The 14788-nt window shown below is 43.6% G+C and overlaps 1 protein-coding gene across 1 annotated transcript in view; it reads right to left on the bottom strand.

Moving 5' to 3' along the window:
* Window positions 1–3762: 3762 nt before the first annotated feature.
* loxhd1a (lipoxygenase homology PLAT domains 1a) overlaps window positions 3763–14788 on the bottom strand; it is a gene marked incomplete at both ends in the record, with an annotated part of 59058 nt that continues 48032 nt past the window's right edge. Inside the window, 7 exons of the mRNA XM_083657919.1 lie at window positions 3763–4243; window positions 5331–5486; window positions 5731–5869; window positions 8222–8392; window positions 9799–9984; window positions 11683–11860; window positions 14176–14293. Of these exons, the coding sequence (XP_083514045.1) occupies window positions 3763–4243; window positions 5331–5486; window positions 5731–5869; window positions 8222–8392; window positions 9799–9984; window positions 11683–11860; window positions 14176–14293 (1429 nt within the window). The remainder of the gene's footprint in view (window positions 4244–5330; window positions 5487–5730; window positions 5870–8221; window positions 8393–9798; window positions 9985–11682; window positions 11861–14175; window positions 14294–14788) is intronic.

Raw genomic sequence — 14788 nt, 5'->3', positions numbered from 1 at the left:
TCAATCAAAATGAATATTCTGCCACACAAGACGAGCTTAACTGAAACTAAAAAGCTCTGACGCCATGTTTACCTACAGATCATTTGTGCTAGTTAGTAGAGTAGCAGTATCTGACCACTGATGTTCGGTGACCTCTCACCTTGTTAGGGGCGAGCGCTAACCCGGGTCTCACCCTGCTTCCACTTTTTGCAATACAGTTGTACATTTTGCTTGGGACAGACTGTGTCGTGTGTGTGTGTGTGTGTGTGTGTCTCGTGTGTGTGTGTGTGTGTGTGTGTGTGTAAGGAATCCCAAAAGTGCAAACTTGAGTGTTTTTTCAACGGTTTCAAGGCAACACCTAGTGGTTACTGTAGTTGGGCGAATAACATTATGGCCAAGTGGAGGAGTGCTTATTATACAATTCAAAGCCAAATAAGGAGTGAAAAACAGAAGACTTCGCTGCCCCTGTGCCATCTTCTGCCGGCTGAGTGAGCAGCGCACTAAAATGCATGTTTCGTCGTTGACTTGGGCTGTTAAGCTTCGGTAGCGTTTCTTAAACAAACAAACTAAAAAAAAGGAAGGTGCAGCGATGTCTGTGCATGACGTAGTTAATCTGAGCTGTGACTATCTTCTTCTCAACAACACTAACAAACAAAACAAGGAGCACCGGGAGTCAGCGGCTGTTTCCCTGACGCGTAGCGTGTGTTCATCCCGTTCCCCTCGGAGGCACCGCCGGGACACCCTCTTGTGACGTTTACCTTATTGCCTAAAGAACAAGCACATGTGACGATAGATATAGCAACAACATTTTCCTTTCTACATTTGCGTTGGGTTATATTTAGGTCTAGAAACACGCAGTGTTTTAAAACGGAGTGAGGAGCCCGTGTATTAATCTTGTGTTTTCGTGTGACTCCTCCCCTTCGTGGTTGCTATGCTGGTTGCTATGCTGTATTGCTAGAAACACTGTAGAATGTAGTGTGAAGGAGGCAGTATCCCTCTCACAGTGCACGGAGACGCCACAGCGGCTACGATGGCAAAACAAACATTTTGGCTGCGAAAACAAGTTAACTTTTTCAGTGTTGACCTTGATCTTTGCTCTGTCTTACAAAGCGTTCATTGTTTTCTACCCTTTTCTGTTTGGCTCAGTCATTTCAGTACCACAGAGCCTCTTAGAACCTGAACTGTCCTATGCACTGGAATAGTATTGGATTGGGACTAGCCCCCAAAGACCCCTAATAGCCTTGTGGACCAAGGGGATCAATTAGCCAGGATTAAGATAGACCTTCTCCCTGTCTTGTGCACTGCCAGTGTTGACACTGCCTCCTCCTGTAGTGGAGTTTGTCTTTGAGGAACTTTTGATAGTTTACACAGGGTGTTGTCAGTTGAGATGCCTTAAGTATTTAACAATCATAATTTATTACTAACTGTAGATATTGTGGGTACCGGTATGTATTTAATTTTATATCGTTTTTCTTTTGCGATTGAATCATAATTTATTTATTTAGAAATAACACAAAAATGACATGGAAAAAAAACTATTACCTCATTTTTGCATTGTTTTAAATGAATGCTTTGCATGCAGTTGTAATTTTCCGAAGACTAAAGTTGAAAGAAGAAAATAAGCCTGGCTGTGCTACTGAGCCGCTCTCTCTCTATCTGTCAATGTCTCTCTCTCTGTCTGTCTGTCTCTCTCTCTCTCCGTCCGTCCGTCTGTCTGTCTGTCTCTCTCTCTCTTTCTCCTCTCATGTGGTGCTGTGGATCTTGGTTACATTCCATTCAATGCAATTTCTCTGGTCCCCTATGCTGTGATCTAGTGGACAAACTGCAATGGAGTGAATTGGTTTTAGTTTGTGATTTTTCTTTCCCTGTCTTGTTTTGCACTCATAGTTTTAATATGGGAACCCTCTCACTGGCATAACGTAGTTACAGTCATAGATTAATATTATTACCATCATCATTCACTATGAAACTCTGGCTTTAATTTTATATGCTCCGCTTTTCATAATGTGTTGTTATTAATTCCATTATCTGTGAAGCATGTTCCTTCTCTCTCTCAAATCCCTTTATCCGTCTTGCTTTTCGTCTTCCTCGCTCTCTGCTGTGATGTTTGTCCTCGGTTCTCTTTCCCAGAATAGTTTGTAGACTTGAGCATAACAAGTGCCTCGCTTTAAGTGTTAGGAGATATTTCCATATTATTTCAACCATTCAAAACAATCATTCACTCATGAAGCCATCATGCCTTATTGGTTACATCATTCATTTCATGAATCGGTCACGAAGACAGATTTGTACAAAAGCCATCCTCAGAAAAATCATGTGAATCAAATCACAGCGGACTGTCAAAAAACAGCAATTAGTTTTGTTTGATCCCCCCCCCATCAGAAGTATTACATATTGTGGAAATAATTCTGACTACAAAGAGGCATCTTTTCACTGTGGACTTTATAAATGTTACAATAATCTTTCCTTTGTTTACTGCTCTATTTTCTGTCTAATATCTCTCCATGTCCTTGTTACCTGCTCTCCCTGTTTCCCTTTCTCACTGAGTTTTGACTGAACCGTCCATCCCTGATCCACTAAGGAAGGCAAGGACAGACAGAGGATTTTAAAGCACAACCTTTCTAAAAATGCATGTCTCAGGTTTCAATATAATCTCAATGGTATATATTATGGTATATGGTGAAAATATATACAAAGAATATAACAGAAGAATATTCATTTTGCTGCTGCTTGAATCTGAAAAAACAACAAATGGAAGGAAGAGAAAATATCCCAAAAAGTGCCAGTGAAAGGGCTGCCGCCATCTTGTATGAAAATCTGCTGTTTAGCTGTGACTGCGCAATGTTTTTCAATATAGGATATTTTATCTGAAAATAGAACTATTTATCATTAATATTAAAGCAATAGCTCATTAATGATGAGTGTGTTGATGAAGAAATGGATGAGCATATTATGGGTAAATGTTAGATTCACATTTGGTGGAATTTTGTACTTTATTTATTACTACTAATAATAATGATTTTAAAAGTTGCATTGCTAAACCCAAACTGTTGTTTTGTTTTTTATTTAAAATTTATTTCATGGCTTGTATATTATCCTTTTGTATGTGCTCTTTTTGTAATAAATTGGATAAAATGGATGAAAACTTGTTGGGATTCTTAGATGGGGTCATCTTTCCGCCCTAATGAGCGAGAGTGAACAGAGTTTGACCCTTGACCCTTGGCACAGACTAGACTGGCTGCTTGGAGATCTGATCTGATCTATATGGAGATTAGATCTATAAGGTTAATGGAGAACATAGATCAACTTTCCATGTCAGTGTGCAGTGTGTGACAATCGTGGCGTTATTTGTTTTCAGAGTCTGTTGTGTGTTTCTTCGGGGGAAAGGAGAAAAATCATTAACTTAAGACATCTGACAAAAAAAGGTCTGAAAAGCATGAACCTGTCATTGTGAGTATTACAAAAACAATCTTTTATAAAACCTCCATTATTACAAAGCAGGTGTGAGCAAACCATTCCTGATATGACATTTATAAAGGATGGCACATTCATGACCGTAAGTTTCCTGACCAAAGGACACGTCACAGTATTTCAAGGCAGCCATATTGTTGCACAAAATACATACTCAGTAAAAAACGACTGAATGTAAAAATCCGTTCCTGAGATATCAGCCATAAGGGCAACACAGAATCTCTTTGATCAGGACCTTGAAACAAGCCAGATGGTAGAAAAGACGATCTCTCTACCATGGGGAACGTTTAGAAATACACCTTTCAGTCTCTTTCAGTACTTGGGGTGGAGGATCCTGAAGATCTTGCCATCAGCCCTGTTGGTGTCCAGCCACTTCCCACAGAGGAAGATGGTGGTGACGCCGTTGGCCGTGTTGGTGACCTCCACGCGGTCCAGCAGCCAGCCGGGGCTGATGCCCGTGTTGTCGTGCTCCACCCGCACTTTCAGCAGCTCTCCCATGTCCAGCATCTCCACGATGAAGCGGTCCGTCTGCTCGCGCTCAAACAGGTTGCGGAACTTCTGCCTCAGTTGCCGGCGGCCCGAATCTCCGTTGGAGCCGTAGATGGTGATGAAGACGTTGGCGTCGGTTCCGGCGCCCTTCTCGTCGCCGGTGATGACGATGATCTCGTACTTGACGGGCACCAGGCTGCGCGCCTTACTGGCAAAGCTCTCGATGGTCTTTGTGCACTCGAAGGTCATGAACTCATCCTTCTTAGCAGAGAGCGGGATGAGAGCGTTGCAACTAAAGAAGTACCTGATGGGACAGAGAAGGAACAATGGAGTCATATGTTTAGTGAAAATGCCAACAGGTGAAACGCTCTGGTTTAGCGGTTGTATTTGCGATGCTCTAGATCAGTCATTCCCAACCAGGGGTACGTGTACCCCTAGGGGTACTTCATGTCATTACTGTCATTTCATAGGCCCATCCTGGTAAAACTGATGACTTTTTCCCAAATGAAAACTGTCAAAATGATATTGAAGGGGAGTCATTCAAATTATTTCAATTTAATAATCAGATGTGTTAGAGAGGCCTACTAAAAGTTTAATGCTGTATGAATTTAATAGAACAAATTTAGGAGAATCATCAACAGGCATGAGTGAGGTGGTACTATTGGCCTGGCAAAACAGCTCAAGGGGTACATAAGACAAAAAAGGTTGGGAACCACTGCGATCATTGGTTCACAAACTGTGCTCCACCTGGTGGTCCGCCAGAGAATTGCAAAAAAAAAGAAAGGAAAAAAAAAGTTTTTTTTACAGAAAACAGTTTTTACATACATATTAACCCTTAGGAGTAGCTGGATTAGGCCGATTTTCAGAAATATCGCAATATTTGGGAAATATCGCAATTTTGAACCGTTACTTTCAGAGGCTCAGTTTTAAAGTCAGAGTGAAGTTTCTGGTATCATAATGAAACTAGAAGACCTAAGGAATCGATTTGTACCAACCCTGACATGCTAGCTTGTCAGGAAGGAAGGTAGCTAAATAACACTCCAAATCTAGGCTACATTTTGGCGAGGGAAAAAACATTTTCAAAGTGGTCCTCTTTTTCACAGCTTAATGTTGGCAGGTGTGTGTGTTTAAGTGTGTGTGTGTGTGTGTGTGTGTGTGTGTGTGTGTGTGTGTGTGTGTGTGTGTGTGTGTGTGTGTGTGTGTGTGTGTGTGTGTGTGTGTCCGTTTTGAACCAGTTTTAGTAGCCTTATATTATCATTTAGCCTTTCTGCTGCTATTGCATGGTTAAATCAGCACATTTTATTTGATTGGTACATAGTGGTACTTGGATGGAAACGTTTGGGAACCCCTCCTCTAGATATGAGATCATTGAGCGCTGAAAGATGTCTCACCTGTTGCCCAGCTCCTTCTCCATGACGATCACCTCCTCCACGTGCCAGTGCACCTCCCCCTTCACCTTCTTACCATCCTTGGGGGCGTGGCCCAGGCAGATACCAGCGATGTCACCCAGGTTCTTGGAAGAAAACTCAAACTTGTCAACACTTCCCCTAAAAAGAGAGGAAGAATTAGTATATTGTAGTGTGTGAGGTAATCTATTAAATTGGCCCGTATAGTGCAAATTTAGTTCGTTTGTTCCATGTTTGATAAATTTATGACAAGATGCGCTATGATGTAGTGATGATTGTGAGTGACATTATGAATTGTGCCCGTGGTCTTATAACCAGCGTAAAGGGAGAATTACTCCCATTTCTTTGTGCTCTTTCACACAGTCGTGAGCAGTTAGGAACTTACCGCAAGAACCGCTTCTTCTTTGACGAGTTCTCCATCACAAATTCTTTTGATCGGCCCTTCTTCCCCTCAAGTGCGATCCAGGCATTCTCTTTGGTGTCCGCCTGAGCCGTTTCTGCCGTTATGGTACAGATTTCATATTCTTTTGGAAAGAAAACAGACAGTTAAATTCCCTTGGTGTGTCTCAGTTCACTCACCTGAAGAGTCTTCAGCACAACACATATAGCAGTCAGCAGATGGATATCTAGCCTCGTATGACAACACTTTATTTGGACTAGAAACAGAGCGCCCTCCTTTCTAGCATCCCTCACCATGCCCGCTGAACTGGCAGTGCTCATTCCAACTGTGCTCCCTCGACGTCGTCGTCGTCGTCCTCCTCCTCGACGCTTATTTCTCCCGTGCCTCGTTGGTTTACCCTCGAGGTCGAGGCTCGCAGACGCAGCTTGGCTGCGTGGCCTCGCCCACAGCTCAGTCGCTGCGTGGCCTCGCCCGTGCCGATTTTGCCCAATTATATTAGTAGTAGGGTCGTCCAATGTTGATACGTATTTGGTGCATCTCTACAGACCATGTGACCCTAACCACCATGACCCCATGTGAACCCTAACCCAAACACAACCCTGTTTCTATTCACCTCAACCTTTCACCTTTAACCCTCGCCCTAGTCTCAACGCCAGACCCATGAGAGTTCTTATGCTGATACTCTACGTTACTGCATGCTGCAGATCTCTCTCTGGGTCTGATACACTATGTTACTGCATGCTGCAGAGCTCTCTCTGGGTCTGATACACTACGTTACTGCATGCTGCAGATCTCTCTCTGGGTCTGATACACTACGTTACTGCATGCTGCAGAGCACTCTCTGGGTCTGATACACTACGTTACTGCATGCTGCAGATCTCTCTCTGGGTCTGATACACTATGTTACTGCACGCTGCAGATCTCTCTCTGGGTCTGATACACTATGTTACTGCATCCTGCAGATCTCTCTCTGGGTCTGATACACTACGTTACTGCACGCTGCAGATCTCTCTCTGGGTCTGATACACTATGTTACTGCATGCTGCAGATCTCTCTCTGGGTCTGATACACTATGTTACTGCATGCTGCAGATCTCTCTCTGGGTCTGATACACTATGTTACTGCATGCTGCAGAGCTCTCTCTGGGTCTGATACACTATGTTACTGCATGCTGCAGATCTCTCTCTGGGTCTGATACACTATGTTACTGCATGCTGCAGATCTCTCTCTGTGTCTGATACACTATGTTACTGCATGCTGCAGATCTCTCTCTGGGTCTGATACACTACGTTACTGCATCCTGCAGAGCTCTCTCTGGGTCTGATACACTACGTTACTGCATGCTGCAGATCTCTCTCTGGGTCTGATACACTACGTTACTGCATGCTGCAGATCTCTCTCTGGGTCTGATACACTACGTTACTGCATGCTGCAGAGCTCTCTCTGGGTCTGATACACTACGTTACTGCATGCTGCAGAGCTCTCTCTGGGTCTGATACACTACGTTACTGCATGCTGCAGAGCTCTCTCTGGGTCTGGGACACTTTCCCTCAGAGGGCTGGTTATGGGAGGGAACCGTTCACTTGGCCAGTCATATACCAGTGATGGATTCAGTCCTCTCCAATCAGTAACGACTTTGCGATCAGACGACACGGGAGGCGCAGCCCATTTTTCGAACCGCTCTCTCATCGGTGCTACGACCTGTCACTCATTCAATTTCAACCCGCCTTCAAAACCAGCAGTGGCTGTTAACTGGCACAGACTCACTTATGTAGTATGCGGAGCGCAGCGATTCAACGTAATATTTGAGTCTGGGGAGAGACTACCCTCGCCCAGACAATGAATATGTCATACTTTTCATGCAATTATGAGAATCACTGTATTTTGAGTCATACATTAAAGTCACTTGATAGGAAATTGAGTATCAACATTTAACTATGCACAAAAGTGTGACCCATCATATAGAACAGGAGTCAGCAACCTATAGGACACGGGTGCCACCTCTGGCACGCAAAGGGTTAACCAGTGCACGGCACCACACGGTAGCAATAAGTGCGCAATTGAGATTTTGTTGTAGAAATGTTGAAGCGCCAAATGATCTATTTCACAGCCATTTGCAGTTGCGCAGCATGTTATTTAGGATAGTTACGGTAGTGACCCAGTAGGACTTTTGCTGTGTATTCTCATTTCAATGTCCTGAGTTTGGATGGAATAACATTACAGATCCGTTGGCGATTTAAATTTTGATGTGTGAGTCATTCATTTTGGTATGGCACACGCACATTTGAAAATGGCACTTCATATCAAAAAGGTTGCCATTTATCAATTATCTGTGTTGCAATTAAAGACTTTATTGCAGTGATGTGGCAGCACATATAATAATAATTATATGGGATAACCTGTGTGTAAATGAACCTACTATAACTATAAATGTTGCTTGTTGTAAGATAATGAGAATGCATGTCCATGGCCTTACTGGTCTTCTCGTTAAGGTCTAAGATGTCGTTGTTCGCACAGGCCAGTTCTCTCATGATCTGTCCATCATCATCGTTCTTGGCCAGCCAGCGGTCACAGGGGAAGCGAAATGTTTTGTCCAGGATCTCATCCTTCACGTCGATGTACTCCAGGTGCCATCCTGGAGCAGGACCTGGACAGGACGGGATTGTGCGACAAAAGTGAGACAAGTAAACACGTCGTCCCCCATGAATGATGCAGCCACCCCTTGGGGCGTTCAGTAACGAGATACAGCAGCCGTACCGGTTTCCTCGAAATGGGACCAGTGGTGTAGCAGTGACGGCCTCACAAACCCGCTTTGCCACAAAAACACTCAAAACTCATGACTGTTCTACATTAGTAGTAGTATAGTGTCATTGGATAGTGAGATGCTTCTAAAATGTCCTGTATGGCCTTTTATAGGGTTATGTTTTTCTATTGGTATTCTGATTACCGTAAATTCCGTACTATAAGCCGCACCGGAGTATAAGCCGCAGCAGCAAAATTGCCTGTTTGTTACATATATAAGCCGCATCGGACTATAAGCCGCAGGTGTTTTAATGTTTTTTTTTTTTTTATTGTGTTTTAATGTTTAATTACCATATGTAAGGGTTCATGCACAGAGGGGATTGTCGGGAAAGAGATGGCTGTTTGAGGAAGCTCCCATTTATTAACATTTCAACAAAACAACATAACACAACACCACCTGTGTTTTTTTTTACAGTGCACACAGTGTCCGCGGTGTGGTGAAAAGAGGGCAAGAGAGGAAATTAAAACAGAAGTGGATTTATAGTTAGAAAGAGTGCTAAAAAAGAGATTTTTTTTTTTTTGGAAAAAATCCATAGATAAGCCGCACCGTTATATAAGCCGCAGGGCCAAAAAACGGGGGAAAAGCCGCGGCTTATAGTCCGAAATTTACGGTATTATTATTTTTATAGATGTTGTGGGATGTGGGGCGGCTGTGGCTCAGGAGGTAGAGCAGGTTGTCCACTAATCAGAAGGTCGGTGGTTCGATCCCCGGCTCCTCCAGTCCGCATGTCGAAGTGTCCTTGGGCAAGACACTGAACCCCAAATTGCTCCCGATGGCTGTGCCAGCACCCTGCGTGGCAGCTTGCCGCCTTCGGTGTGTGAATGGGTGAATGTAGGCACATTGTAAAGCGCTTTGGATAAAAGCGCTATATAAATGCAGTCCATTTTACCATGTTGACTTTTAATTGTTGCATCCACAAGCCAATTAATGTCATTTTTAAACAACACAACACAGTGACAAAATGCATCATCCAGGTTTTGTCAACATTTCATAACACTGACAGACAGACACAGCCCAATCTATAGTGGGGTAAATCTATAGCACCAATTTATCTTTGCCTTCGTTAATATATGCTCACAGCTATATGATTGCACTGCATATATATCCTGATACTAATATGTAGTCTCAGGAACAGAGTGTCGCAGTATATAACATATATACAGTATATATATATATATATATATATATATATATATATATATATATATATATATATATATATATACACAGTATATAACTGAGCGGCTGACCTTTGTTGTCATGCCAGATCCGCACTTTGGACAGCTCTCCCAGGCTCAGGATGTCTAGGAAGCGGAACGTGTCCACTTGCTTGCGTTCAAACTTGTTGGACTTGCCGCTGTCCTTCAGCGCCAGCGTCCCGGTGTCCCCGTTCTCTCCGAACATGATGAGCCACACGTTGGCATCAGTGCCCGCCCCTGAGGAGACAGAGGAGACATCAGAGGAGACATCAGTGCCCGCCCCTGAGGAGACAGGAGAGAGACAGGAGCTTTGACAGCCTACAGAAAAAAATTGCAATCAACTTCCACCTGTGGGGGTGAACAGAACTCTCCTGTGAAACCACAAGTCATCGTTCTCTGAATCATCCTGGGTCAACTCTCAATCTCATTCTCTGCTGCACCTCCACTGCAGAGTCACGCTTGTAGTAAGAAGAAAGACCACGGTATCGTTTGTCCATGTGGTTTTCTTGAACCATTTTTTGAACCATTTGCACGGATTCTGTTGCAAAGTCTTGCAACTATTGCACGGATTGGTTGAATTTACAATAATTGTTGTGACTGCAAAAATCCTGCAGGAACTGATCCACTCACAAGCAACCACACTGAGTGATGGAGGAGCAGAGAGGAATCACTTCAGAGAGAGCACAATCATTTCATCATTTAATAATGTCATCATTTATTACAATAAACCCTGTTTATTGTAATAGTGTGGTTTATATGGATTCCAGCTAATTTGGAGCCCCTCTGGAATAAGTGAATGGTCACATGTGTATAAGGTCATTGTAAGCAGGCTAGAAGAATAGAATTAGAATTCAATTGAAATTTAATTGAAGCTACTGATGTTCTGGAGGATTGCATTCAATGCCCCACAGCATGATGGGAAATGTAGTCTTTGTCTCATTACACACACATTTGCTGAAATAGATTATGCATTGTGACATTCACAAGGCAGAGTTTAATGTAGCCTACTTACCTTACAACGTAATATGTGTGGAACAGGGGTTTATCTTGTTTTTATACACTCTATAAAGACAAAGCTGTAACACTGAGCGTGTGTGTGTGTATGTGTGTGTGTGTGTGTGTGTGTGTGTGTGTGTGTGTGTGTGTGTGTGTGTGCGTGCGCGCGCGCGCGTGTGTGTGTGTGTGTGTGTGTGTGTGCGCGTGCGTACTCAGTAGTGGTGCAGGACTACGTCGCATCTTAACTTTCAGTAACTGCCAAGAGCAGCAAGAGAAGAGTGGTTTGAAGTGGGCTCAGACACCTCGCTCCTGCATCAGAGTGAGAAGCTCCACCAAGCCCTAAACAGCGTGGAGGCTTTCTGAGAGATTTCTTTCATTACCGTGAAGCAGTTCAGCCAAAGTGACTCCACATTTACAGCTTTGTGTTTGTCTCAGAACACAGACCCTACAGTCAGCACGAGGGAACGCCCAACGCCAAACGAAGAGAAACCATATCCTCTGTGTAGCAACGAGCAACACATTTTTCTTTTTGTAAACATTGCACTAGGAAGAAGCATTATGTGAACATAATGCAAAGGTAGAGATACAATAATCTCCATTCCATTATGCAACACAACTATTTGCAGGAAGTAGCTCCAGCGTAATGTTGTTACTGTACGTTATGTTGTTACTGTAACCAGCGTAATGTTGTTACTGTAGTACAACACTAGTAATGTTGTTACTGTAGTACAACACTGGTAATGTTGTTACTGTAGTACAACACTAGTAATGTTGTTACTGTAGTACAACACTAGTAAGAGAGTACAGTCATGTTGTTACTGTAGTACAACACTAGTAAGAGAGTACAGTCATGAATATGAATGAGATGCCTATGAGAGCCAGCTGTTTCCTAGCTGTCCTCCACGCCATGATGCGCCTCATCAGCACCGAGCCACCGACCTGCGACATCACTGCTCTTGATCTGGATGATGTAGGTGGTGAGCTCCACCATCTCCTCCTCGTCCACCACAGCAGCCATCTCACACACCATGGTCCTCTTGGGCCCGCGGGTCCTGGACAGCCACTCCTCGTAGGTGAACACTGACACCTCCTCTGTGGTCAGGTTACGCGTGATCACCTGGTTGCACACAATCAGCACTTCAGACATACTATTAAACTTGACCTGAAGTGTCATTCAAAATGTTAATATTGATATTTATTTTTATGATCAAAGTCAACACACAAATATTCACTGTTAAATTAAACTGTGTAGAAAACTAGAAATATATGGAGTCATGTCTATTCTATAAGATATACAGTGTATATATATATATATATATATATATATATATATATATATATATATACTGTATGTATATATATATACGGTGTATATATATATACATATTTCTAGTATATATATATATATATATATATATATATTAGAAATATGTATATATATATACACAGTATATATATATACATACAGTATATATATATATATATACTGTATATCTTATGGAATAGACATGAATCCATTCCAGACAAGAGGAAACCTGTGAAAACCATATTCCTGCAAAGACATGGTTCTGGTTGTATGTGGACAATCAAGCAAATATTAGTTCTGCTCTGAGTATGTAAATGAGTTTCATACATGCATGCATGCGTGTGAAACAGTAGGCACACGTGTGTCACATGTAGCGGTGTGTGTTACACACACACACACGCCCCTGCCTCTCTCCAGCTGTCTGAGCACTTTGTCATGGGTGGCATTTCATTACTATACAGACAAAGCCTTGGCTCAGGCAGCCGTAACAGTATTAGCACCCCACTCTGCATATTCATTTGTGTGGATTATGATGCTGGCAGGCCGCCCCGTCCACTGCTGTGTCCATCTGAATACACAGCAATCCATGCAGGGAGGGAGCACATCTGTTTGTGATGCTGCACACACACACACACACACACACACACACACACACACAGAGCCCCGCACACACACACACACACACACACACACACACACAGAGCCCCGCACACACACACACACACACACACACACACACACATACACACACACACACACACACACACACAGAGCCCCGCACACACACACACACACACACACACACACACAGAGCCCCGCGCACACACACACACACACACACACACACGCACGCACACACACACACACACACACACACTCGGCTGTGTGCAGGGTCAAGTCAAGGACATGTTGGCTGTCGCCCGGGCGTCGACAGACAGCACTCGCTATATCGCTCCTGACTGCTCGGCTCCTCTGCAGCTCGCTGCTTCATCAGAGACAATGTTTGAATAGAGAGGTAAAGTGACCGCCTACTTCCTGCTTCAGCACTGTACCAGGGATTTTCATCCGCCATTTATTTTCCCATAGACATTTCGTAAAATGCTTATCAAAAATGTTTGACTTGTTCAAACCAAAGGGTTCATATATATTTTGAAACAGGAGAGAGCACATAACATTTCAATGGGACCAAAACGTAAAAGAATAGCAGATTTAAAGAAAATATTCTTTCGATGTCGTTTTTTAAAGTTTTGGTCGGAGTTAAATGTTCTATGGTCTCTCCCGATTCTAAATATAGCTGAACCGTTTGGTTCGACGAAGTAAAACTATTTTTATAAGCATTTTAAATTTAATTTGAAGTGTCTATGGGAAAATAAATGACGGATGAAAATCTCTGGTACAGTGCTGAAGCAGGAAGTAGGTGGTAAGTAGGCGGTCACTTTGCCTCTCTATAGGAACCATGACAAAGCGTTTGGCCCCAGACATCAGGCTAGCTCCTCCCACTCCCAGGCTCAACAGAAAAGATACTACTACTGTAACACAACGAGAGATCATCAACTTGAATTTGAGTAGTTTATATGACAGGCTGTGTACGCCTGTAGGGTGTGTGTGTGTCGGTGTGTGTGTGTGCGGGTGTGCCTGTGAGTTTGTGTGCGCGCGCCCGTTCATGTGTTTGTGTGTGTGTGTGTGTGTGCGCGAGTGTGTGTGCGTGTCTATCTGTGTGTCTGTGTGATATAATTGAATGATCCTGTGACCTGCAATACACAGGCCCAGGATACACACAACACAACACACACACACACACACACACACACACACACACCCTGCTTATTGATTGTAGAAGCAGCAAACGAGACTTTTCGACTTGTTCTGTTCCGGCTGTCATGTTCTATTGGGATCTGATGCTTCCACTTTGTAAGCAATAAGACCCTGATTGAGGACTAAAGGAAAGCTCGCTGCCAGGAGGGTTCAGGTGACCCGATGGTTTTAGTTCTGGTTCTGCTCACTGCCAGGAGGGTTAAGGTGACCCGATGGTTTTAGTTCTGGTTCTGCTCACTGCCAGGAGGGTTAAGGTGACCCGATGGTTTTAGTGAGCCAGTTAGACACAGCGCCTCGATGACTGAGCTGACCTTATCGAGGAACCAGTCAGGTCGGCTGCCGGAGCCGTCGATGCTCAGCCTCATCTTCCTCAGTGGGGCGATGTCATCGATCTCCAGGCTGAACGTGTCCTCCTGACCTCGCTCGAACCTGACGGACACACAGCAGCATCCTGACAGGGTTACTGAACCTGACGGACACACAGCAGCATCCTGACAGGGTTACTGAAGCTGATCACCACTTTGTTTCATATCTTAACTGTCAAAGACGTTATAATGTGACGTGACTGTGAGACCATAGAGACACTGCAGAGCGCGTCATCATTCAGAAACCACGCCCAAAACGGGGGGAAAACACAAACTCCCGTCCAATCCTGGCGTTCTCCTATGTCGCGTGCATGGCCGGGCGTTGCACAAAAAGATCGTATATACGGAAGATGAACACTCCAACTTACTTCATTCATTGACAGCAACATCCACATTTTTCTTCTCGCCAATTCTCAATGGCTTCCTTGTTTTGCTCAGGAGTACAAAAAAACTTTAATTGGTGATTGTTTACATTTGTTGTCTGCGCAGCCCCACCACACAACAGCTTTTAGCTATGTTTAATTCAAGGAAAATGACGCTGGTGTGAGGAAATGAACAG

The sequence above is a fragment of the Poromitra crassiceps genome, assembly GCF_964638095.1.
Source record: "Poromitra crassiceps genome assembly, chromosome: 21".
NCBI lineage: Eukaryota > Metazoa > Chordata > Actinopteri > Beryciformes > Melamphaidae > Poromitra > Poromitra crassiceps.
This window is presented reverse-complemented; position numbering and strand designations above follow the sequence as displayed.